The sequence below is a fragment of the Bombus pascuorum genome, chromosome 1 (assembly GCF_905332965.1).
Source record: "Bombus pascuorum chromosome 1, iyBomPasc1.1, whole genome shotgun sequence".
Classification (NCBI taxonomy): Eukaryota; Metazoa; Arthropoda; class Insecta; order Hymenoptera; family Apidae; genus Bombus; species Bombus pascuorum.
This window is the reverse complement of record NC_083488.1, coordinates 3,968,600-3,981,290: the sequence shown is the minus strand read 5'-3', so window position 1 is coordinate 3,981,290 and position 12,691 is coordinate 3,968,600. Positions and strand designations below refer to the sequence as shown.

Below are 12,691 nucleotides of genomic sequence, written 5' to 3'. Positions count from 1 at the left end.
CATAAAATTTCTTTTCATGACAAAAACTTTGGAAAATCCTTTTATTCGCAATAATTGATCATATTAGGACGTTTGTATTTTTACAATTCAGAATAGATATAATATATCAATATACATAAATATATTATTTAACGTTGGACTGTTTGGTGCATTTTTTTCGTATAATGATAACAAAAATTTTATATTTACAGGGCAGTGAGTATTTTTATTGGATTTGACATCTTAATACCTTCAAAAGATATTAATTTAACAGGACGTGAACTTTCGATAAGTGTTCACATATCGATGCTATTAAATATTTTTCAGTTGTGATCGTATGTATTGTACGTGACTTGAAATTTGCATACAACCACTTTATTCAAACAAGTAGATTATTTCTTTTTCGACATCCAATCATTTCTGATCCCGATATTCCAATAAATGGATGAAAATGAAGAGGACGGCAGAATTTTTGCGTTTGCCGGTTAAAGATAACCATTAACGTGTAAGATAATCACTTATAATTTCATTTTGTGATTTTATATAAACGCGGTGCGATGCATTACGATCTTCGATGAATCTTGCGCAAAAGCTAATCGCATAGAATTTCTACATATTTAATGAGATTGCATCAAAGTATAAAAACAACAATCAATTTTATTTTAATAAATAATCTTACTTTTAAAAGACTTCGTTCAGACGATTTCAATGACGTCTAATACAATCTCATTCGACAATAAACGAAGGAGCAAAAGAACGAGAGATGCTCAAAATATTGTCCATTTATATCAATACAATATTGCAATAGATATAACTTTGAAATATCTGAAAATCTTCCGTTTATAAAGAAATGATTATTTATGTTATCCTTACGTGTCATGGACTTCTTCGTAATATAATAATTAAAAAATAATTGTAAAATTTTAAAATATTCAAACTTTGTGAGTGACCTTACATCGCATTTCTAAAAGTAACAAAGATTATCAAAGAATTATTGGAACACCTTATAGGTCTTCCTGATGTTAGTCAACATCTATATGGATAGCGGAGCAAACCGAGATACACAAAAACCGTAACCTAGTAAATGTGATCAGGGATGCTTTAAGCTGGACAACCAACGAAACGACCATCTCTTTTATTTCAGCAACAACTGCAAAATAAGTATATACGTGTATAGTATAAGTATATACCAACATCGACAAGATCGCAGTTTAACAAAATTATTAGAATTTAAAGAAGGACTTTACCAAGTAATACAAAGGATGGGGATCTCTGAGACCTTAGAAATTATATTCAGTTTTTCCTCAAGAAAATTCCATTTGTTATTCCGATTGAGTCTTTATCACAATTCTTATGATAGGTCAGTGATTCATCTTACGAGTACTATAGGCCATATTCGAGCTAAAAAACAAAGTGACTCGCAATTGGAAGAACAAGTTCGGAAGTTACTGAGGAATTTTTCAACTCTTCGGTATAAAAAATGAAAGAACGATTAAAGTGAACCACAGATATGTAATCCTTACATTTTTCGTCTAAATTTATGAAATAGACTGATTAAAATACCACAACTTCCTTAATTAACATCAGAACCAAAATAATCTTTGTTCTTTATCATTGTTGCCTTCTTCCTTCTTCGTTTACTTTATTCGTTGATTTTTCAATTTCTCTACAGGAAACAGAATGTTTCGAAAGAGCCGATATAAAATCAAAGCTCGGCGAGTTTGCGCGATCACAGTTCCTCGAATCAGTTATTAGTAATCCCCAGGAGTTTCACGGATTGCGGTTATGATAAAAAGCGCGTTCTTCCCAGTGTAGAGACGTAATTGAAAGGAAAAGAAAAAAAGAAGGCGCATGAGAGAAAAAAGGAGAGAAAAGTACATCGTAAAATAAAATGAAGTCCATGGTAGTACCGACATGTTTACACTCCGATGTCGAGACATCGTGGCGTACTATAAATAAACGAGTCCATAGGCGCCGCCAATGTGAGAAGCTTTTTCGAATATTGCATTTTGTCTGGACGAATGCGATGGAAACATTATATGTATACAGGGCAGAACGTACGAATTGAACACATTAGTGGATCCATTGAAAATATTTCTGAAGTGTACAGTACATGATACATACAAAGTTTAAGAATATAATTTCTGCATTATTGACAATCTATTTACCTCTACTATATGTAAACGTATTCCAACATTCCAGGAAAATTTGGTATACGTGCACATTATTGCAGAGTATCATTTTCTTTTTTTCTCACACTGGTTCTAGCCAGTCAATCTATTGAGAATTATGCGACGAACAACTTGTGTCTATTAATAACGCTGTAAGAGAGAAAAAAAATGGAATCTTCGTAGAGATCTTCAAACGCCTCAATGTCACGGGAATACCGACGAAGTCTCGTCGTACAGACGAATTTCTGTTCCTGGTTATTTCGTAACTGTTTCGTACGTTGAATCGTTGCTGATTTGCAATAAATGTTTTTTTTTTTTTAAAGATACTTCCAGGAAAAAATCGAAGCTCGATAGCGATTTCCATTTTATGGAAATTAGATTAACCGCAAGACTCTGGCTTCGCGCAACAGCATAGATCGACTGGAAATATTTGAAGACATGATTATTAATATAATGATATCTGTAAATACAGCATATAAGTCGCATACATTTTTATAAAAGATTGGAGAGAGTGAGAATGATTTTATAAGATAATTAAAGCAGTCAAATTTAAATATTTCATGAAATTAAAATCCGTTTAACTAAATAGGTTAATTATATGCTTCTATAATTACGTATTATTCACCAGAGAAATTTACCTTACTGACCCAAATTAGTATTATTATAAATCATTACATTAAATCATTGAATGAAATTCCATCTATGACAACATATTTATATCCGATAACTCTTTCATGCGTTGTTTAGTTAATGAAAGTATAAAGTATATTTAAGATATTTGTACACAGACATACACACTTAATTACATTCGATCATTTCTTATCTGTTATTTGTTTTTGCGGAATCATTTTATATACAACCGATTGGACGTACAACCTTTTAACCTTAAAAAAGATTGATATCGATTGGTTGATTTAGTAATTTGAACTACGAAAACTCAAATCTTCGCGACACGTGTTCCTACTTGGCGGCAAGCAACCTATGTATTTGTTTGAAAAAAAACGTATTTTAAACGCTACATATGAATTTTTCATAAGATATATTTGCCCAAATATATATTAGAAAACTCTCTTTTTATATAAACCGGAGGATCTATTTTACATGTCAGAATTTTAAATAGTACACTGTAACCCCTTATGATGCAACCCTCTTCTTTCCTACTTTAAGCGAAATATGTATTTTGTGTTTAAACGCTTGAGGTTCTTCTTAAAAATTTTCTTGATTCGGCGAAAGTCTGCAAAATATTCCGTTTCTCTTTCTAAACTTTCGCTCTTGCATTATATCGCAAATTGATCCCGCATTATCAAATTAATTCCAAATGATTCTAGTGGTTTAAAAAATACGTAACATTATTATCATTTCTACTTACAAGAGCTAAAGAAATTCAATTCGAGCGATTATACTATAAGCATAACAAAGCATTCTTTACAATTAATTTTTTTTACAAAAATTGGAATATATCCTGAAATATAACAGAATGATATTTTAAGTGATACATGACATTCTTAAAGAACATGAATAAATTATAGTTCATTTTAAAATATTGTTTATCATAAAAGAGTAGTTAATACAACAATAAAAAATACGATATATAAGGGCTGAGGAGACCATTATCAAAATTTAGCTTTATTTATTACACGTATGTATCACTTCAAGGATGCAGAAATAAAATTTGTAAATATAATATTCCTGATTTAATTTTTCTTAAGAATGAAAATTTCACAGCTGAGGAAAAATTAAAGAAGATGAACTTTCGGCCAGATTTTCGATGATACGAATACCCCAGTGTATCGTCCGGTCGACCTCGTTGGATCGCAAAATAATGAAGCCACTCGGGGAATAACCGTCGCGTTAGCTATATTTTCGGTTGCATTTTCGTCTCGGATTCTCCGGATCTCGACAACCGCCGCCAATGGTGTGTATCCGCAATTATTGCGTCAGCTATCGTGAAGCACGTCGCCGATGATTGGTCAATTCCAAAGAGCGGGAAATCCCCGTTGAAACCTGCTCTTCCGCGCTATCCGTCCCGGTGGTACTCCCGCTGACGTCTTTCGCGTCACCACATCGCCTGGCGTCTTCGTCAGAGACATTTCGGCGACCGGCGATCAGTATCGCGTTGCGCGACAACGCCGCGACCTCGTGTTTAGTTTGAGGTATACTTGTTTTCGATCTGTTTTCCAACAGACAGTGATGCGACTTGTTCACGCCGCGCTGTGACATACATTTACCTTCGCGTAAATCGTGACAATTCTCTGTAACGAACATATTGTTACGTTTGTACGACAGCCTTGTATTTGCATAGTTGAAGAATCGAATGAACTTAATAATGGATCCGTTCAGTAGTTACGATAGAACCGACTTAGTGGAGGTGAGTTACGATTACCTAAAAAAGTTGTAAAGTTGTTCTGTTTGGATTGTTTGAATTGGTTTTAGTGGATTGTACGGTGTTTTTTGATTATTTTATATGAGTTTTACTTGTTTACCTGTTCTGTAATCTTTCCGGAGAAGGAACGCATGTGTGAACCTCACGTGCTAGAGAGAAAAAGGTTTGTTAGTACTGCACCGCGTGAAGCGCTAGTGTGCTATAATGAACTTTCTAAAAAAATACTGTGTTTTTCTCGAATTCCAGACTGATATTTGAGTATGAAAAAACGGAAAGCTATAAAACATTTGGGAAAACTATTTCGTTTAATTCGTACGTGCATATCGTAAGAAATGGCATTAAAGTATTTTAGACTAAGGTAAAGTGGAATAGAGAAATGAACAATTACAGTGTCAACTTCTAATGATTAATCGAAGATTTTTGTAAATTTAATATAACGAATAAAAAGAATTAGAAGAAGTTATAAATAAAAAAACTGTTCGAAGTTTTTGACAACCGATTTACGAGGTATCAAACGATGTTTCATTTCTTTCTTTAGATACAATATAAAATATAAAATATATTTCTATCAAGTTAGTACGAGGGTTTATCGTTCTGTTTGGAAAAGAGTTGCAAGATTGTAAAAATTGCGTTTCTACGAAAAGTGATGATGATCGGCGACGCGATAACTCCAGCGTCTATATCGTACGAGTATTCGCACCTAAGTGCGAAACAAGTGCATTTGTAGATTTAGTGAAATGATTTGTGAGAGCAATAAAATGTTGTCAATTCTACGAAACAGAACAATATTTCTGACAATGCTGTATCAATTGTATTGATACAGTAAATTATTGCGCAAATATTGATACAGATGCTAGTTGGAATTTTTTAATCGAGAAAAAGGCTATATGACTATCTATTGGCCGTCGTTGTATCAAATGCTTTTGTGACAAACTGTATATGCTGCATTTATACATATTATTAAAAAAATAGAAAATATATCAAAAGATATCAATAGCACCCATTACTGCGTCCAAATAAGTTTACACGAATTAACACGCATTCATACAAAATTTAATAATAACTTAAAGACTAAAAATTAAAATATGATACTTTCTGTATTGAATATTTGGAAATTACGAAGAAAAAACTACTACAAAGAGATAAGACATGACAAAAATAATTATAAAAATATGATACTTGAAACAATAATGTTACATATCAGTTAATTGCGGCTAAGCAACACTTATATGCACACTAATTTACTAATATAAGATATAAGATATTATTATCATTTACCGCATGCTTGACTTTGCATAAAGCCTTTGAAGCCACGTAATACAAAATAAATAACATTTGAAACAACGATTTGCGGTTATTTATTGCAAATTACCGATATCCGTTTTATGTAGATGCTCTGCCCAGAATCGAGACGTAAATACATACATATATGTATATATCTCGTACGCGTATAAAAGCCAGTCCAAGGAAACGAGATTGTAGTGATCTCGTTTTTCTCAGTCTCTAGCGATAAAAAGAGACAGGACGGTTGAAGACGCCAACAAGGTCATTAACGTAGAAACCCGATTTCGTTTCGGATTTGTTTGTCATGCGATATGTTCTGTTTGCAGGTGTGCCCTTCGTTTCCTAATCTAAATGACGACGATGATCATTTCGTACTGGATATGGACTCATTGGTCACGTTGAAAACTAATGCCCTGACCACGCGTAGTTACGAACCTCCCCGAAAAAAGTGTTACTTTGGTAATTCATGAAAAATAATTTTGCTTGATTATATCTATATTTTCAAACGTCACTATTATAATTGGTATTATATTAACTTTATTAATATAAGATATCATCAACATTTTATTAATATACATTTTACAATATAAAATATTATTATTATTATTATTATATATTATATATATAAACTATTATGTAGTAATTATACTTTCCAAACAATTTGTTCTAAAAGATAATCATGTTTTATAATGTTATAAAAGTACGTTTCATTTTATCTTGATGTATTTTTCATTTTCGACTTGTATCAATTTTTTCATATCGCCATATATTCAACAGGCGATGAAAATAATGAAATTGATGGTACCGGTTGGTCTGATAAACCTATTAGAAACTGGTGTCAAGAAGAAACAATAAACTGGTTGATGTCTGCGGCATCTTATATCGGACAACCGTATAGTCTGATACAACACAGTCTTGCGGTACCAGGAAACGAGTTGGTCACCTTTACCAGAGACGATTTTATCAACCATGATCCTATGTACGGAGATCGACTCTATGACCTACTCCACTCTCAGCATATCTCGAATATACGTATGTAATTGTGATTACGTGTGAATGTTGATAACAAAAAATAATAGTGTAATAAACTATCATAATATTATTTCGCTGTATCTCATTGATAGTTTTTATTTAAGAATCAGTCGTCATTAGTAGTTAGTAAAAACAAAACTATGTAATTACAGTTCCACCATTTAATACCATCCATCCTCATTCCGAAGACGAATATGCGCGAATTAATTCCAACAGTACATCAGGTAATATAAATCCTTCGAATTTTTTTATACGAAATGATTATCTTTTTTTATAATAAAGTATGTAAATATTGTTTTTATTTTTGTAGACGCAGAATCAGATAATAATAGTATTGATTTCCAAACTACCAAACGGCCACCAGGGAGACCAAGAGTATTAAAACCAAAAAAAAATTGTAAGCATTTTTACTTTGAATTAAAATATGTATTTCTTAATTCAATGATGCAATGATACTAATATAATGTTATATAGCTACTAGCCAGGGAAAGCTTTGGGAATTCATCAGGGATCTCTTACGTAATCGAGAAACGTGTCCAAGTTTAATCTGTTGGGAAGATTATTCTCAAGCGAAATTTCGGTTCGTTAAAAGCGACGAGGTCGCGAAACGATGGGGTTCAAGAAAAGGAAACACAAAAATGACGTACGAGAAACTAAGTCGAGCAATGCGGTAATGTTTTATTCACTTTTTGTTTAAATTCTGTTTGGTAATTGTGCAATATTTTTATATAAAAAATATTCTTTCAGGTACTATTATAAAAGCAAAATTTTTCAACCTGTACTCGGTCGAAGATTAGTTTATCAATTTGGACCAAATGCAAAGGGTTGGCAAACTGATAATCCAAACTTCCGATATTAAAAGTTTAGGATTGCATTTGTTATAAAAATTGTACAAAAAAGTAAAAGTAACGTTTGTGACCTATTGTGAATTTCGCTCACAGGATGTATCTTCAAATTGCTTTAAAAAGATAACGTTTCTACAATTAGAGATTTGTCAATGTATATTTTGATATTGAAAAAGGAAATGAAAGTATTTTGTTAATTGAATCGAAACGTTTGAGCATCATCTTGCAATCGATAATCTAAATAAAAGACTAAGAAGAAAGGATCTAGTATTATAGATGATACATACTGACTAGATTTAAATAACGTAAAAAACAGTATAAATGAATAAAAATGTCGAAGTTTTTATATGTATGACTGAATTTATAGAAATACGTGATAGCAAAATGTGAATACGAAATAATTTAAACTTGTAAGATTTTTTCAATTTATTTGATTTTAAGCATTAGCGTAATAGATTACTTATGTAAAAGTACACATATTATAATCAAGGAAGGCAATAATTCCTCCTGACTTACAATCAAATAAATTTACTATTACTTATTTTTTTATATCACAGAGTTGTATTACATACCTTAATCTGGAAGCATAAGTACTTTTTAAATTGACCCTGGGTTACAAACAAACATGCCAGGCAACTTCAAAAGAGGGAACTAAATTTTTATAAGTTCGTAACCAATACAATTCCGCCATAATTTCTTTTCCTAGAATAGTCTTAAAGGAAATCGAGAAGAAGTATAATCACTTTATTTTTTTTATAAATTATATTAGATGAAATATCGGATTTATAATTGGTGTTAATTCATTTTCGTTTCATTAACAGTTAATTATTAAATGTGGATACTTATTCTACAATAGCACATGCAAGAAAGCTGGCAAAAATATTTATATTTTTAAATAAATTCTGGACGATTCGATTAGTCATTAACAAGTATGAAATATTGAAATTCAAGATACATAGTATCGTGACGGAAGAAGATATGCTGGTAAAAATTATGCATATTTTCTTTTTAATTCATTTGTTGAAGTTATTTATAGGACTCTTGGGTTAAATTTAACTCGAGCGAACTCGAAATCGTTGTTTGTGTAATAAAAGCGTAAGAATAATCCCGACTGCACCAATTAAATTTGATCGTTCTTTTTTTTTTTTCAAATACATTTTTCAAATACAAAATATCATTATTTAAAATGATCATTAAGAAATATTTAAAAAATTTGGAACTATCATTATTTGAATCAATAGAATATTTGTGCAACCGGGTATGTATTTAAATATCTTTTTTAACACTATCGTAAAATTTTTTACATAATTCGACAGAACTGTAAAGTGAAACACTATCATATCGCTTTTCTCGGAACTACTTAACCTTCCAAAATGTTAACTTTATGGTCAATTATAAATGTTTAAGTTTATCGACTATCAAAAAGGCACGAATCGTAAATAATCTCTACCGTAAAGTTCGCATTAATTGCGACGATATCCTGTAGAAAGCATGTGCGTTGTAATTATGTAAGATAATTTACGGAAACAATCAAAGTATAATCTTTGGTTATATATATTAGAAAAAAAAATATGTAATAAAGTAAAAAAATCCTATATATATAGATTATTTATGTCTATCTTCATCATTGCAGGAGTCAAACCTTTCGATCTATACGAGATTATATGATTTCTACAGTTTTACAGGGACTCAAAATGTAAATCACAATCCCATAAAAAATACGGATACTGAACGATTTTTCCTATGCTTTTTAAACCGTATTTCATCTATTATTTAATTTTTAATGATAGTCACCAATAGTTTTATAGCCAGCAAGCTGTTATGGACCCTATGTTATTTGTTTTTTCCTTTTTCTTTTTTTTTTCTTTTTGGCACTTACGTCTATTAAGTAGACTTCAAAGCGAATATCATTATATTATTCTAAGTAATAAACCTGGCTAGTATTCTTAATATGAATTGTAACCATGAGTCCTCGAATATCTCTAACATGTCTACGACAGACTAATTTACCACGTAAAATTTCCCCTATAAAAAATTCTTATATTTATTTTCTTGTATTTGACAATCAATAATTTTTATTTCAACTTTTATTTAACTTACCTTCGGTAATGCTAATAGGTTCGTTCAATGAAAATACTGTTTGCTTCCAATGTGTTGGAGGCGAATAAGGTCCCGTACTAAAATAAATTGGATTGTCCAAGTCAAAGAAGATATCAAAATAGCCAACAATCGCAGTTAGCGATCCAGTCTTTTTTACTTTAAATTCGAAAGGTGATGAAAAATTTACGCAATCTTTCGTTACTTTGTATAAATCGAATGCTTGTATCTCAACAGTGCTAGTTATTAATTCGTCGGCGTTACAAATCTCTATACTTGGTTCACGTAAAACCTCTGTTTTCATACAGCTCATTTTAAAACCATACACGTTCGACCAATAATCAATGAGTTCGACATATCTCCCTATAAAAATTGATAAGATAAAAATAATAAAATAGAAAGAGTAAATTTAAAAATATTATATAATTCTATTATTTCAAAAATACATACTAGTATCTCCACTTCCCACAATACTGAGTGTGCATCTATTAGGAAGAAGTATTCCACCAGGAGTCAAATAGTTATCTCTCGCATATATCACTGTATCTAACATACCCTCGAATAGAAGGAAATATCCCATCCACTCAGACACAATCGCATCTACTTTATCTTCATCGAGATTAATGTCTTCCAGCCGACCTTTTTTTAAAGTGATAATGTCACTTAAATTATTTTCTCTATGATATATTAAAAAAGATCATGTTAGATAAGAAAAACCAAATATTGAAAGTGCTATTTACTATATTCTATTTACCTCACTATATCGATTGCATGATATATTACATTTGATTGATCAACACTAATTACTTTGCGACATCCAGTTTTTGCTGCAAACATAGACAGAATTCCAGTTCCACAACCAACATCTAATACCACACAATTACTAAATCTGTTAGCATTTGTTAAGAATGCATCTCTATAACTTTCGGTTCGTACTTTGTCCTGTAAAAATAATTATATTCATTATTAAGGAACCATACTCATTATTAAAAAAATATACATATACATACTGTTAACATCTCATGGTGTATGGCAAAATGGCTGTAAATATTAAAGTAACCCTTATCAACATTACAATTAGAATTACCAGAAGAGCTGAGAGTATTGTTTTCATCTAAATCACCATCTAAGATCAATTTTTGTGCTTTTTCTGCCATTTCATCTATTTGCTAGAATTGAATGTTTTAATATCTGTTTTATTTGATATATAGAAATTAAGCTTTTTATGTGAATACCTGTATTGCCAAAAGACATGCTGATTCACGTTGTTCCAATTGTGCTCTAAGTGTTTGTATTGTTCTTTGTAATTCGGCAAAATGTGCCTCAGATAATGTGACACACCCATTTTCTGAATTCACAGTATATGCAATAGGCTTCGTTGTCTTTTCTTCTAAATCTTCAATATCTTTATGTATAGAAATAATGAATGAAAATCAAATATAATTTAAGAAACACTAATTTGTAATGAATTTAATTGTATTCATACTTACCAAACATTAACCAAGGGTCATCTTCTATAACAGGTCTTAAGTATTCCTCACTTTCCCATGTTTTTATGTTTAATGCATTTAGCTGATCAGGTAAAACATTTTTGTGTCTAATAAAATTAATCAATTTAATGTAGGAATAAGTATCTAAAGAATGTTTGATTATAAAGTTTTTTAAATCAAATCTATGTAAAGCTATTAGATGCTCTAGTGCCATAGAAAAGTTATTGGCAACTTCATTACAAAAAAGGCACGGTATAGATTCAAAATCTTCTGTCACTTCTTCCCAATCATCCCCGCTATCATCATCACTTGTTCCATCCATTTCACATTCGTAATTATCTTTTGAAGAAATAGCTAAGGAATGAAAAACATTAAAAGCAATCAACTTTATATTAAGTGTTATCAATAATATAAAAATTTAATATCAATAGAAAATTGCAATGGTTTGGTAATTCAGAAAATTACTGAATAAATTTTTAAATATTTATATAATTTTTTAAATTATTATTATACATAAACGATATCAAAAATTTTCGAAATAATTAAAATGTAATATGTGATTGCTAGCTATAAATGTTTATTCTTAATTTGTATTATATATAAGTATATAAATGACAAAATATTATATATACCTTGATCTGTCATTTTGCAATTAATTATATAATGAATTAAGTGAATTTGCTACAGTTATTCTTATAGAGACGAGATTGTTTAAAATTTTCAAGGTTAGAGATTCCACTCATCCGTACACGTGCAGAACCTGGTAAAAGCACTGGCTGAATGTCAAATCAATATTTTCTATGTCACATCACGTTCCTAGCCAATACAAACTTTTTGGCGTAGATGGTCCTCTTTAAACTATAATTTAATATTTATTGATTCGACTCGACATCAAATGCTCTTGACCTTTTTAAGCTTTTTTTATCCTCTTGATGAATCTTGCACTGAAACTGGAACACTTTCTCCGATATGTAACATACAACGGAACTTCGACCTACCCTATAAGTTCTGTAGCTCCTATGTAGTTCTTGACATATGATGAAATAAAATGATTCTTCTTATAAACATTAAGCATTTTATGTAAAATCTCTTAAATAGATTTAATCATATTTCTTCAACAATTATTAAATTTAGTAACATAAATGGAGTCACTCATCGGACAAATTTTGTGCCGGTGATTATGAAAGTTGTCTGCGTAGAAAATTAAAAAATCTCATTTATCATTTAGTACGTATTACATCGATTTATGTTACAGTAACATAAAATATTTTCGTAAATTTGTTCAGCAGTTAAAAATCTTGTAATTAATTATAAATTTTATCTAAAAAAGAATGTGTCCTATAAGAGTAAGAATTTGTCGTGAAATATTTTGTTTTATCATGAGAAAGTATTTTTACCTAAATGTAAAAA

At 30.5% G+C, this 12,691-nt stretch overlaps 2 protein-coding genes and 1 long non-coding RNA gene across 6 annotated transcripts; 1 reads left to right on the top strand and 2 right to left on the bottom strand.

Annotated features, from left to right (window-relative positions):
- The first annotated feature begins 4,134 nt into the window (after positions 1–4,134).
- LOC132913505 (ETS-related transcription factor Elf-5-like) lies at positions 4,135–8,243 on the top strand. 4 transcript variants are annotated; one of them, XM_060971925.1, is made up of 8 exons: positions 4,378–4,518; positions 4,584–4,696; positions 6,144–6,276; positions 6,595–6,849; positions 7,002–7,073; positions 7,160–7,246; positions 7,324–7,519; positions 7,597–8,243. In XM_060971925.1, exons 3-8 carry the CDS (start codon positions 6,198–6,200, stop codon positions 7,706–7,708), a joined length of 801 nt encoding a protein of 266 aa, XP_060827908.1. In that variant the 5' UTR covers positions 4,378–4,518; positions 4,584–4,696; positions 6,144–6,197; the 3' UTR covers positions 7,709–8,243. The 4 variants fall into 4 exon arrangements, with proteins under 4 accessions (XP_060827892.1, XP_060827908.1, XP_060827900.1 ...); XM_060971909.1 differs by lacking the exon at positions 4,584–4,696 and having other exon boundaries at positions 4,135–4,518; XM_060971917.1 differs by lacking the exons at positions 4,378–4,518; positions 4,584–4,696 and adding an exon at positions 4,780–4,891.
- LOC132913738 (uncharacterized) lies at positions 4,240–4,784 on the bottom strand. Its single transcript, XR_009659431.1, has 2 exons — positions 4,634–4,784; positions 4,240–4,533 (listed from the first exon to the last, which is right to left on the bottom strand). It is a non-coding gene; the product is annotated as an uncharacterized LOC132913738 (long non-coding RNA).
- LOC132913210 (protein arginine N-methyltransferase 3) lies at positions 8,096–12,656 on the bottom strand. Its single transcript, XM_060971331.1, has 9 exons — positions 12,113–12,656; positions 11,914–12,041; positions 11,282–11,635; positions 11,027–11,196; positions 10,802–10,960; positions 10,546–10,733; positions 10,242–10,468; positions 9,795–10,154; positions 8,096–9,719 (listed from the first exon to the last, which is right to left on the bottom strand). The coding sequence occupies exons 2-9, from the start codon at positions 11,924–11,926 to the stop codon at positions 9,610–9,612; spliced, it is 1,581 nt and encodes a 526-aa protein (XP_060827314.1). The 5' UTR covers positions 11,927–12,041; positions 12,113–12,656; the 3' UTR covers positions 8,096–9,609.
- Positions 12,657–12,691: the final 35 nt, after the last annotated feature.